Source organism: Trachurus trachurus (assembly GCF_905171665.1).
Source record: "Trachurus trachurus genome assembly, chromosome: 11".
In the NCBI taxonomy this organism is placed as follows: Eukaryota; Metazoa; Chordata; class Actinopteri; order Carangiformes; family Carangidae; genus Trachurus; species Trachurus trachurus.
In genome coordinates, this window is record NC_139904.1 from 22,345,335 (window position 1) to 22,359,551 (window position 14,217).

The 14,217-nt window shown below is 41.9% G+C and overlaps 1 protein-coding gene across 2 annotated transcripts; it reads left to right on the forward strand.

The window, feature by feature from the left end:
* Window positions 1–9,206: 9,206 nt before the first annotated feature.
* Window positions 9,207–11,868, forward strand: marcksl1b (MARCKS-like 1b). Of its 2 annotated transcripts, none has more exons than XM_083981821.1 (2): window positions 9,207–9,496; window positions 10,482–11,868. In XM_083981821.1, exons 1-2 carry the CDS (start codon window positions 9,410–9,412, stop codon window positions 11,052–11,054), a joined length of 660 nt encoding a protein of 219 aa, XP_083837947.1. In that variant the 5' UTR covers window positions 9,207–9,409; the 3' UTR covers window positions 11,055–11,868. The 2 variants fall into 2 exon arrangements, with proteins under 2 accessions (XP_083837947.1, XP_083837948.1); XM_083981822.1 differs by having other exon boundaries at window positions 10,485–11,868.
* The last annotated feature ends 2,349 nt before the right edge of the window (window positions 11,869–14,217 follow it).

The window sequence follows — 14,217 nt, forward strand, 5'->3', positions numbered from 1 at the left end:
GTGTGGTTCAGGGGTTCCCCATATCGGCCATTTTACAACAAATACAGCTCAGCCAATTAGCCATATTCACAGCATCGCCATTTTTCCTTGCGTCGTCACTCGGGGTTGGAAGATTCAACGCTGTCACATAACGTTATCGTTAACGTTAGCAGTTGCAGCTAACAGCAGCTAACAAATGACGTTTTTGTCGTTTGTCATTGTCATTTTGCCTTCCTTAAATCTGTATCAACCGGGAAGTGATAAAAAGGAAAGCAGTTTATCAGACTCCTGACGTTTGTAGGCTACAGCTTGCAGCCAGGGACGCAGCAGTTATACAGTTTGTTGTCCCACCCCGAGTGATGACGTAAGGAAAGATGGCGACGCTGTGAATATGGTCAATGATCTTTTTCTCCAGGTTCTCTGGCTTCCTCCCGCTAGTCCAAGCAGTCCTCCAAAGACATGCACAATTGATTGAGTGGTGACTGGTGACTCTAAATCGCTGTATAGGTGTGGATGTGAGCATACTGTATGTGCGTATTTTTGTGATAGACTGGTGACCTGTGTAGGTTGTACCCCGCCTTTACCCCATGTCAGCTGGGATTGGCTCCAGCCCCCTCGGATAAGCGATGGATGGGTGGAAATATGGACTGTTTTATACCTTTTATAATGTTGAAGAGTTGAAAACAGGATGACTGAGCTCCTAAAGCACAGGGACACACGTTACCCATAGTGCAACTGTATTGAATCATCCAATATGAAGATTAAATCATCAGGGTTATCTTGGCAAACTTTGGAAAGCTTCTCTGACTGAATAGCACTCTGTGTGATGGGTGTAAACCGAACTTTGTGAATAAAGTGAATGGCAGGTCTTAACAATATAAAACATATTGAGATGCGATATGATCTCCACAGTCTCCAAAATATTCCACAAGCACAGTCTCTCTTTTTTTTTATTCTGCGGTTCCTGGAAGCCGCCTGCTCTCCATACATCAGGAGATAAGCACAAAAAGTCAAACCGAGCCTAAGATTCTCATATTTTCAGTCAAAACACTGTGCAGAAACCTGATTTTCTCTCTTCCCCTGGTCTTCCCATCCCCCTCTCCCCTCACCCCCCATCCCGCTCCTTCCTTTGACATTCTCTCTCTTCGTCTCGGGATGGAAGGAGGAGGAAAGCGAAGGAGAGAAGAGGAGGCAGGAGAGGAAGAGGAGGGGGTGGATGTGTTGTTCAGTTCTGCTGAATGTGCTCACATGTATGAAAGGAGAAGGATTTATTTTAGGACTCTCGCGTGGGTGTACACAGATTTGAAACAAATACACACACACGTGCACACACACACACACACACACTGGGGAAGTGAGAGCTCACAAGCCCAGAGATAGGCCTGACCTACCTTTATATCAATCTTGTTTTGAAAGCTAGTGGAAGGATGCTTTTCTCTCTAGCTTCAAGACTTTTACATATAAGCTACCTGAATTCTCCAAATGCATTGCACCTTACCCAACACACACACATACACACAGGCTGGCATATACACAAACAGAAACACACAGAAAATAGGCCAAATAAAGAAGAGAAAGGCACAGGAAATAGAAAAGTGAGTGGTTCATGTCTCAGCTACACATCGAACAGTGAGTGTCTGCGCTGTTGTGTCATATTGTGTCAGCATTGCCACAGCGTGATTATCCTGTAGAAACTGTTGTCATGGTAATAAGGTCACTGGCATGTTCATATGTCAAAAGGGATTTATACTGGGCTGACACCATTTCCAGTGCTACATGTGCCAGGCGTGTATGTGTGTGTGTGTGTGTGTGTGTGTGTGTGTGTGTGTGTGTGTGTGTGTGTGTGTGTGTATTCCTCTGTGTGTGTGCGTGTGAGTGTGTGTACAGTAGACAAAGACTGACTGGGAGGCTGAGTCTGGTAGTTCCTTCGCTGGTGAGTAACAGTGAGGCTGAACTTCCACATTTAGGACAATCTAAGCTTTATTTCTTGAACATAAAAGACCCTTTCAGAGTAAAAGCGTACAATAATAGTCCATAGAAAATATTTGAAATTTCCCCACTGCTTAGAAAATACCTTTAACACCATTCAAAAAAAAAAAACTCCTGGCCTATCTTGCTTTGAATATAATATTTACACCAAGTTACATCTGAAACACCTACACCAGGGGAATTCCCTGTGGGATTCCCCATCTGAGCATAGATCAAAAAAAGGTTCAGAGGAGTGTACAGATAGTGAAAGTAAAAAAAAAAGAAAGAAAGAAACACAAGGTTGATTAGCATGATGAACCACTGGTCTAAATGGTTCAATTGTAATAGGCTATTTGAATTGTACACATGGAAAGTCCCAAACATTCTCAGAGACTGCCTACTGTTTTCACTTTGTCACAGTAAAACTTCTTGTACTATACCAAGTCATGCTACGTCTTTGTCACTTCAAACAACATGTTAATGTGACCTACTTAGCGGGTATTTAACAAGACTGGTGTACCACAACACTCCACCTCCCTACTTCCTTGCCCCATTGTCATTTGCCCCCCAAATCTGACCCCTTTGACCCTAGGCCACGGAGGCAGCCTCAAAGCTAAAGTCATGATTATTTTTTTCTCTGCTCTCTATTTGTTCAGCGTGGACATCTGTCAGCTCAAATGCTAAGCCATATGCTATCTATTGTCCCTCTGTGAGGTCCGGGAATCAGTGCTTATACGATTGAGCAAGCACTTAAGAGATATTGACCACAGCTAGGCTGCTTTTGATTAAAATTGCTGATTATAATCCAGGGCAGCAACTGTATGCTTAAAAAAAATGACTCAATCATCTAAAAATGTTTATGATGGCAAAAAATAAAATAAAATAAAATAAAATAAAATAAAATAAAATAAAATAAAAGTCAGGGTAAAGAGCCATTCATGAACTTTGAGTGCACTCAGTGATCAGCTCAGTTTCTGCTCATTTAATACCTATAATCCTCCGTCCCCTCAGTCTCTCTGCTGCTTTCCTTCACCCTCTTCACCCACCCACTGCTACTACCTCTTCTCTAACCCTCCAGCCGGACTTGTGATGCTCATCCATAGGATGATGAGGCACAGAACAATGGCGCCTTTGGGAGACAGAGCGCACCCACAGCCCAACGTCGAGCAATACACACACAAAGCTTCATTGACTGCAGCCTGAGAGAGAGAGCGAGAGTAGGGGGTTGGGGGTGGGGTCGGGACCGTACATTACTTAAAAGACATAGCTGACGTGAAAATAAATGATGACTGCCACAGGATAAAAGGCACGGGGCAGGTAACAGTAACCCAGAGATGAAGTCAACATTCCTGGGAGCAAAGCATTTTGGTTCAGGGTAACGCTGTAGACCAGCCTCAGGCCATGACCCCCCGTCATGGGATCAAAGTGTGGTGGTAGGCCAGGTCAAGAGACAGAGACAAATTGGAGTTGTCCCTGAGGCAGAGCTTGGCGTGACAAAGTGACGGCAAGCAGTAGAGAAAATGAAAGGGTATGATTGGTTCAATTAGACTTCCAATGAGGTAACACGGTCCTAATAGTCATTCTGTGGCTCATTCAGGCTGAAAAACTAATCTGACATCTGCCCTTTGAAGCTTTTAGTGGAGTTATTGCCAAGGCCTTTTATTCGTAGGGCAAGATTTGTCTGTTGTTTAAGTGTGGAAGTCATTCTGTGCTGTTTTAAACCAATAAAAATGTCAACTTGGGTCTTTAAAGTCTTAAATGATCCATTTCATATTGGGGCTGGTGTTGACATTTTGAATATGACACGGTACTTTCAGTTCGGTTGGGTTCATTCAGTTTACTTCCACTTTCATATTTACTTTAATTCTGTGATTGGAAAGCACCTTTCTCACACTGACATACCCTGAATCAATAGAAAGGAAATCACAGACGAGTTTGTTAGGTGATTCCCTGAAATAGGCTACACCTCTTACCTGCCAGGCCACTGAAAATGCCCAAGGTGATTTGTTGTGTACTTGAAAAAGCAAAGATCAGAAGATCATACAGTGAAATTGTGTTTCACATCAGTCCCCTTTCTGATTTCAGTGGCATCCTCATGTTGCTCTATTTTAATCATTTAATGTTCCTTTCTTCTGGTTCCATTAACCTTGGAGCCAGGGACAGAATGATATATTGACTTGAAGATATTACTTGGTTGATTGGACAGTCATCTCATCCAACTTTAAGATGATGGATAATTATGCCAGCACATATTGAAGCAACAATCTATCAATGCTACATCTGTTGTTTATAGGAAGCCACCAACATGAATTGAACTCAAGATGAATACATTTGATTTCATGTAGCCTAAATATGAGGATGATTAGAAATTATGATAATTATTCAGCTTAGCCTAGCCTGGCTCTAATATGTAAACGTATATGCTACGCTAGATCTTGATCTGTCACCACTAAATAGGCTATCTACACCTCCTAGCTGTTTGCTAACTAACGGAAGCAACTGACAAAGCTAATATTAGCTTTATATGATTTGGAGTCAAGAAAAAGTAGTGGCATGCCAGAAATACTGTCTATTAATGATAGAAACTAGGACATTTCTAAATTACATTTCAGGGAAATAACACAAATACCAAAACGTTACGCTAATAACATTAACTTGAATGGTCAAATTATATCTGTGACGTTAGCACAATCATAAATTTCCCACTCATTCTCAATTGAATGAATAGGCTAATACGTGTTTTAGCACACAGCACACCTGCACTTTGATAGGATTAACTGCTCTGTTTAAGATCTGCCTTTCCAAGAAAAATTTATTTCAGGAAGTTATGTTATGGCTCTTGAGTGGACAGTAACTTCTTGTTCACAATGGTTTTGCTAGTTCAAGCCAGTCCTGAGGTTTTTCCAATCACAATGGCTCTCTCATGGAGGTCTCTGTATGTTGTGCTGGTGGGGTGTTAACTGTTGTTGGACGACCCTTATCACAGCCCCCTGGCTTCACCTAACGGCCGCTATCACTCCTACTATCAACACGTCACTCCTTTCTCCCCATCTGTCTTCTTTTGTCTCTGACCATCCCTTTCGCTCCATCTTAGGCCTCAGCTATCAAAGAGATCAGAAACCCCCCTCCTCCACTTTCTCCTCCACTCTGCATTCCAACGCTCACATCTATATGGACTCTGTCACAGCTGATGCCCTCCTTGCATTCGATGTGTATGTGTGTGTGTGTTTGTGCATAATGTGTGAAGGATTGCTTCTCTGTGCCTTTCTCCCCCTGACGCTCACTGGTCCCATGACAATGCTTCCCTTATATGCACATAACACACAGACGCACATGTGCAAACACACAGACAGACACGCATTACACAGAGCAAAGTGTCAAGTGTGGTGATGAGGATGAAGGGATGATGAGCCTGCGCCTTGTCATTACCCTCCACACTGTCGTCATTACCGTCACACAGGGACGTGGTTTACATAAAAGAAGAAGAAAGGGGCACTTGATTTAGTCCCATCTGCAAAACTTAACCAAGACGAGGTCTCTCTCGCCGCCTCTCCCCGCGGGGCCGAGTTACCTCAGGCAGGCTGAAGAAGTCCATTCACAGGAGAAGATGGCTTGAGGAGACGGGAGGGCCTGCGTGCCAGGCATTCCACAGTACACAGTGGACACATTATTATGACATTTACATGGCCAGGCTAGATAGATACAGCGTGATACATGTGTGAGAAAAGGTTGTCCTCTCATTGTGAGCACAGCGAGGGCAAAAAACCACAGAGGAACACAGACTAAAGGAAACTAAAACCTCTGTTGAATAGTTTAAGATCGAAACCACTGCAGTGTCTAAACCAAGTCGTTGACGTTTTATCACTAACTCCACAAAAATCCAGACAGGCAAATACAGCAATAAAACCAATCCCCATAATAACCCTGTCTACATTTATGGGATCTTAAAGAGACCCCGAGAAGTTTGCTTTTGGTTATAAAAGAGTATATTAATGTGGATGAATCTATGTTACCCACTTGTTAATGGGTAAATTTTCGATAAATACTGTATATTGTTTTGTCTTTATAGTTATTTTGATATTATTATTTAGTGGTCGACTTGCCCAACATTTCCTGGTTTCCTGGTATCCCGGACGCTGCCCGGCGGGTTATGGGAATAATGCTGCCAAATCGCTAGTTGGCATTGTTTATGGTCGGAACTACGACGGTATCTGATCGTCTTCAAACCTCTGACTTTCGTTTTTAATTAATGAAAACATTCTTGGCAAATGCGCCAGTCCAAGAATTTCACCATACGCGCAGAGACTCATGGGAAATGTAGTGTGAAAACACATCGCTTTCCGAAACTCCTTGTTGGCCCTTTAAGAGAAGGGATTTGCAAATATTTTGCTGCCACTTTAAACTCAACTTAAATGTCCACAACTTTGCCACAGGTCAAGCAAAGTATGTGGACACCTACGTCTGTACTTTCCAGTATGCTCTCTGTAGTTTGTGTTTGTGTGACAATGTCATTGCTTGAGCATAAAATGATATTTCAAGACAACGGTGCTCTTCCAGCTTTGTGGCAATACTTTGGTATTGGCCCTTTCCTGTTTCAAAATGAAGTGTCCCCGTGGACCAAGTGTGGCCCAAAAGGAAATTGTTTTCTGCGTTTTCTGTGGAAAGACCTCCCAGAGGAATGGGTTGTTGCAGCATAGTGAAGTAATAGTTTGATATTTTAAGAGATGGTTTTTTTTTCAGATAGATGCAAATCATGGTGGCGGTGGCTGCTGCCTGTGACCTCTAGTTCAATATTGAGAGCAGCATCAGTTACCACTTTCAGCTAGAAAACAAATTAAAAACATTTAAACAATTCAAATCTATGGTTTGTTATGAGAAGTGTGACACATGGTTGATATATACCTGCTGTTCCCATGTTCATACAATGGCCTGTTGATGTGAAACAGAGTGAAATCGAAAGAAAGAGCTCTTTGTTGTGAATCACTTCAACTAATACTACATCTGATAACTGATAAGAACTTTACAGTCATCTTTAGCCTATTTGGTAGTTATATTGGCTGTAATATGATATAAAGGTTTGCATTTTCTAAATGATATAACATTGCGACTGTTGTTCAGTCACACTCATTTAGATACCAAAGTGTGATTTAAGTTGACATGCAAACCAGAGAGCCGGAGGATTTAGCATAAAGACAGGCTGCTGACACGCATTCCAATGTTCCCAAGTCTTGCAAAATCAATTAGGCTGATTGGCTGCAGTAAAGATTAATTTGTGACATTGAACAGTGAAGTCTTTTCCTCCCATAACTGAAATGTTTAGCTTCAACAGCTGATATAAGGAGGAATGTGTGTGGGAGAAAATGATCAGGTGGAATGTGCATGATCATCACACTGACATATTTTGCTCTTGGTATGTTGTTGACAAGCGGAAGTGAACAACAAATCCAGTCATGGGGCCATGAGGAGACAGCGTGACAGACCATTAGTCCCAACGCTGGTCCTGCTCCCCAGTCGGATCGCCAAAAAAATGTGTCCCAATATCCACAATGAGAGCACAGCATTGAACAACAGATTAAACCCTCATTCACCATTGTATGACGAAAAGTGCACTTACCATTCAGCTGCTTCTCATGGTCGAGACAAACAAGACTGGATGCACCTGGAGAACCAGACACAAGAAAACCCTCATGTAACAAACTTTAAAATCCAAATTCTCTATTTCTTCTTCTGCTGAACTTTTCACCTGTGTCGTGTCGCCTTTCATAATACACCTATCATCCATAACAGTAAAGCAGGTAACTGATTGTATTGGTGTGGATGACTGATGATCAATATGTGGCCTGCTTTAAGAGTTCTTTCTGATGCATCAGTAATTTGACATGAAACCTAATTTGTAGTTTCAATTTCCACATCTTTATGGTTCGACTCGAGAAAAACACACAGGTCAGGCACAGCATCAAAAGTCACCTGTTTCAATGCTATGCTGGATTGGTGTGTTTTGCACTCACTATTGAGAGACCATGGCTGCCAACTCATGACTATCATAATTCTTGCCGTGCAATCATGACCGTGCAAACTGGACATCTATGCCTCACGAAAAACACCAAGGTGTTCTGTTTGTAAAGAGCTCTGTGTTTCAGTAAAGCAGAAAAAATCAGCATGTTGATTTTTTCAACATTTCCCATATGAAAGAAATGAAGAGGTGCTCAGATTATTCACTACAAACCGTCTTGTCGTGTCATGACATGACCCTGAATCACAGCTGTACAGATGTCTGACAGTGGGAAAAAAAGCTTAAGGCAGCACCTGCTGTGTTATATTTTTCCCGAAAGTGTGACTAAGTGCTGAATCAGACTGTAATCTAAGATGTGCATCTGAGAGCATCTTTTAGACAGACTGAAACCAAAAGAGACACACTCAGAAACTTCCCTGCTTGCTTAAGTAATCCTCACGAGTGAAACTGTTGCATTACTTCATTTCATGAGCTTCCGTCGGTGCAAAACAGAACTGAAAGGATTAGTCAGTCAAGTAGATTAAAATGAATCTGGAACCAGTTTGGCTAATTGATCTATCATTTATAACATTTTCAATATAAAATATTTAAAATGGCCTGGTTCCAGCTTCTCTTGATCAAACAGTAAACCAAGACAATGATATATAGATGCATGAATATGAATAGTGTTGATAATTTAGATTTAAAATGAACTCATTCACTCATCTGTATTTGTCTACACCAACGTCTATGTAATAATCAGGTTGTGGGCAACAGGTCTTCAGGTCACTTGGACACACATACACACACATGCAAATGCTGTAACAAACAACTATTATGTAAAAGTACCTACATTTGGGGAGGTAGCCTACTCTTCAACTTATCTTTACTGAACATGTAAATGCTGTAATAATAGAATAACAACACACATACAGTAACATACACAGTGACGTAAGGTGAGGAAACGATTTCATGGTGGAAAAAAAAGTTCATCATTTATCTTAATGCCATGTCAATATTGTTTTTCTTCACCTCCATGCCTATGAAACACTGTATTCAGAGGGACTGAATTGATTTCAGTGCTGAGGGTCCTCTGGAGGGGGCGGGGACAATTAGGAAGTCAGAGGTGATTGGCCACAGATGGCTGGACGTGCCCTTATACGCGACGCTGATTGGTCGGAGGCGGGCAGCTCCCGCCCACGGGTGGCGCCTTGAACCTGCTCTATGTTGAAGCGTTGCGTTCAACCAGTGTTGAGTGTAGAGGGTCTCTGTCTGCCGGGGTGTCAAGTCCGAGCACAGGAGCAGCCGCCGGGACTGAAGAAGACGAAGAAAAAAGCCACACTTTTCCTCACTTCACCGCTGGATACGTTACTCGGCCCTGGGGTTGGATTAACTTAAACACACGCTTTTTTTAGTTTTTCTTTTTTGCTTTACATTTGCTTTAGAAGACACCACAACTCACCGAAGACAATGGGATCCCAGTCATCCAAAGGAGAGGTGGCCGCCGAGGCTAACGCCGCCGCCGCTGATGCTGCAGCTGTCAAAACCAACGGACAGGTAATTACACTCAATTGAGCCGCCATTACTGCCCGCGAGTGTTTTTTATCAGCGCTGGAGATAAGTTCACATTGATAAAAGTTGATTTTCTCACATGAAAACAGCAGTTTGTGAAACACACTCGACGCTGAATCGATTAAAACATGAATGTGGGGATAAGTCAGGTGGGGCTGTGAGCATCACTGTCTCCTGCTGAGGGGGCTGTGAGCACAAAGACCCCGTCACTTAAAAGATATTTCTTTGAGTGTTGTTGTCATGTTGTGTAAGTTTAAAGTCGGTATGTGTTTATGTGTGGCGGAGGTCTAACCCAAAATCCGCACAACGTGTTTGATAGTGGCAGGCTGTAAAGGGGGAGGGGGGCGGCTTGAGCGCACGTAGGCAGTCTACTACTCCTCCCTTGTTAAAATACAAGGCTGGCTGTCGTCTGGACGCCTCGTTTACTGACTGCTGGGAATTTACTAAATTCTCATAAGAAGATGTTTTTGACGGGTGATGAGTCACATTTAATCAGTACTTTGATACTTCATGAAATTATTGAACCATTATGAGTATAAATTGCCGCCCACACTTAATTAGTGACATAAAGTATGAGTCAATTTAAGAATTAATTAATAATTGATATTTTTTGGAAATATTTGTGATTCATTTCGGAGGGAAAAAACCATCAATTGAAGTGTTTTCATTCTTCCATCGATGAGCTCCAGCCTGGTCTTTGTTGAGCCGATGTCTGTCTGGTTCCTCTGGCGGTGTGTGAGCAGCTACCGCCGCCTATCGCCTGATTAGGGTACTGCAAGGCGTCGCCTCAGAGCAGGCGACACAGTGGTTAATTGATGAGCACGACGATGCACGGAAAAGAAACGACAAATCCTCGAAATAAATCGATCCTCGTCGTGTTTTATCCATGAGAATTTATGTTTCTTTCAAAAAAAAAAAAAAAAAACATGATTTATTTTTGTAACATCTCCATTTTTCAACCTCTTTCCAGGAGAATGGACATGTGAAAACCAATGGCGATGTCTCCACAAAGCCTGATGGGGATGCTGCCGCCACAAACGGCTCAGCCGAGGCAGCCAAGGAGACCGAGGCCGGTGCAGGAGGCGACGCCATCGAGCCGGCTCCTGCTGCAGATGGAGAGGCTGCCAAACCTGAGGGCGAGGCTGCAGCCAAGGAGACCCCCAAGAAGAAGAAGAAGAAGTTCTCCCTGAAGAAATCCTTCAACTTCAAACTGAATCTGAAGAAGAGCAAGAAGAGCGAGGCCGTCAAAGAGGAAGCGGCGGCCGCTGCCGCCCCCTCTGAGGAGAAGCCCGCCGAGAACGGAGATGCCGCTCCAGCAGAGGAGAAGAAGGAGGAGGTGAAAGAGGAGGCTGCTGCCCCTGCTGCTGCTGCTGCTGCGGCCACTACTCCTGCTGCGGCTGAGGCCCCAAAGGCAGAGGAGGCTCCGGCTAAAGAGGAGGCCCCCAAGGAGGAGGCCAAGGAGGCAGCTGCTCCGGCCCCCGAGGCCACAAAACCAACAGAGGAGAGCAGCTCGACCCCCGCCCCCTCTGAAAAGAAAGAGTGATTGTACCTTTAGCTCACAATGAACTGGGTGAACTGTTTTTCAAGAGAGAGAGAGAAAATTTAAGAGTATATATATATATATTTATATATATATGTGTATATGTATACATATGTATATGGATATATGTATATGTAAATATATACACATGTATGTGAGAGACTCCTTCGACGTGCCACTTTTCGTCATGATAACAAGACGACAGACTAGATTCACTAGATCACTTCCCTGGTTACTGCTCGACATCTGGACCTGGACTGAGTTTGAGGCTGTGGGTTGGTCGCTATGTGGGGAAAAAAAAGGATTTTGGTGGCTAGAGGGCGAGCTAATGATACCATGAAGTATAGATGGATGAAGGATGGATGAAGGATGGATGGATGGAGAATCTTTTCCCTAAAAATCTACAAGTGAAGATGCCTCCTTGGTGAAGGAATGAAGCTAGATGACATACTAGGACACCACCACCACTTGAAATGACTGTTAAATAGAGAAAAAAAAAGAAATCAGAAAATTAAGAGACTTGCCAACTTTTTACATTCCTATATTTTAACCCAAATTTGAAGTATTTTGTGGTGTATTATAGAGAACCATCTTAAAAATTCAGAGAAGCTATGTCTTGTTTGTTTAAAGAAAAAAAAATAGACAATTTTGATTTTTACCTTACTATGAAAAAAAGAACACTTAAGCTTGCTATGTTCACTGTTGCGGTTTGATATGAAGCAGAGTTGTTTATCTGTCGTGTGTGAGCCTGAATCTGCTTTGTCTCTGTAAATACATTGGATTGATTTCTGTTCTTTATTTTGCTAATGTTGACAGATGTTCCTGGTTTTATTGTAAAGTTGATAATGGTAAATAAATGTTGGTTACCTGCCAGCTTATGTGTCTTTAACGCTTTTTTGAATCATGCATCACATTTTGTTACCACAAAGTAGCGTATCCTGATCCTGCCTGGCGTATTAAAAAGTTTTATGGGACTGTAGTATAAACTAAAAGCCTCTTCCAGTGGTCTAACAGCAGCACGGTGAGCATAAATGATAGAGAGTTTACATTCATCCAATTACTCTCAAAGTGTTGAAACTGAAGAGACTGTTAAAGGCTAATGCTCCATTGACTTTGACATCTTACATTGTTTTGGTATCATATTAGATTAATGAAAGTACAAAGGACAAATTCAGTTGGAGCAGCTACACTATTGACCCTAAAGCCTGATCAGAAGCTACGCTATCTAATTATTATTGAACTATAAAACAACACATTCAGCCTTCTAGAAATCAAAAGTAAAACTCACAGGCTATAAAACTCACCCTCAGTTTAATATTACTACTCTGCTCTAGTGTGACCTTTACAGCTGACTGGCCCTGTCAGTATTTGTCCTAAATTGACTACTATACGTGCCACAGCCATACTGGTTGTTATTCAGCACAGGTGACGTGGTTTTGTTATAATATGCCAGTCATTTTCATAAGTGAAGGCCCTTTTTTTCCCCAGGAACTGGGATATTAATAAATGTCGTTGTAACCGCAGGCAGTTACAGACCAGAATTATAGTACAGTAGGGGTGATAATGTTTATTAGCCCTATATTTATATCAGTCGCAACCCAGAAAAGGGCAAAATGACAAATAAAGTTTTATTCTCCTCATTCATATAATTATGAGTCATTATTGAACTGGCACTCCAGCTTTAAGCAAACACAAAAAATGTAATAATAAAAACAACGAAAAAACAATCCACCATTTACTATAGATTAAAAGCCCAGTATTTCAATTTATATAGGATTGGTAATGAAATTCATGACACGTGACGTGGCAGTCCCTCTACATGTCACATTGGCCATAATCTGTAATTTTCTGTGAAACAGGAAACACCCACATGCTTCCAGGTGATTGGTCTGGAGATAATTGAACACACCAACACTACAACGTTAGCTCCACTGACCCCCCCGGCCCTCTATTAGACTTACGGCCCTGAGATCAGCACCATTACGCCCTCCCCCCACCCCCTCCACATGTACAGTATATTCCCCCCATTGGAAGGCGAGCAGCCTCCTGAACATGGCTAAGTGAACACAGCAGTCGTGCTCTGAGGGAACTGACCTAGTTCACATGGTGATATGATGAATTGAGATCTGAGCTACATTTGGACCCGGCCTTCAAACAATTCTGAATTATTTAAACAAAGCTAGAGCTCCCAGTGCATACAGCCCTTTCCTCTTGTTGCAGATGCATTTGTTAAGCTCTAATAGATGTTTTTCCCCCTCCTGTAACAGTCTTTAAATTGAAGGAAAAATCATCACAAGGCAAAAAGATTTGTTTAAATCTTTCATAAAACCTTACACCGTACCAAGAAAGTAGGAGCAGGAAGCTGTAAATTATTCAGGGCTGCTCCACAAGGAGCGTGTTGTGTTTATTTCCTACATCACTGTTTTGTTAGCGCTGCATACTATACATGAGATTCTGTGACTGATTGCTTCAGAGGTACTGCATTTCTCATTTAGCAGCGACGGGGTCTGCAGAGATTTGGAAGTTGCATCAAACGCAACTGATCTTACACCGTCACCTAGTGGATGTTACAAGCAGTGCCGCAGAGCTGATCACCTATTGTCTGATTTTCTAATCTGCTCTCAGTCTGCGTTAATCTGCATAATCAGTCTAACCGTACACTGCCGCTTAAAAGAGAACAATATGGGAAAACATATGTCATATACTTTTAAGATGATGTTTATAGATGTGTTTTTAACAAAGTGGACAAACTGGCAAGAATATGAATTAGGCTATTTGCAGAATTGGAATGAATGACCATGGTTGTGCCTCTTTAATCTAAAAAAGAAAAGGGGGAGATTAATTTAAGGGCCATTCTGTTGTTTTCTATCGAAATTACATTTATTACAAACACTGTGGTAAAGTAGGCCTACTTGTTAGTTGTTGTTCTTTAAGATTCACACCTAAACAATGAATGCAACAGTAGAGGCATATGAATTTAGTTTTGTTATAGATTTCAGGCACCATATGAAGAGGAACTCCATTTTATCAGCCTTTGTAGTATTATGTGTAGGGTTATGTGTATACAAGGTATGAGAGGCTGCAGTGAGTTGAAGTTGGATAAACAATTAATTAATTATTAAATTAAATACAATGAAATCAAATGTGACAAAAATAATAATAAAAC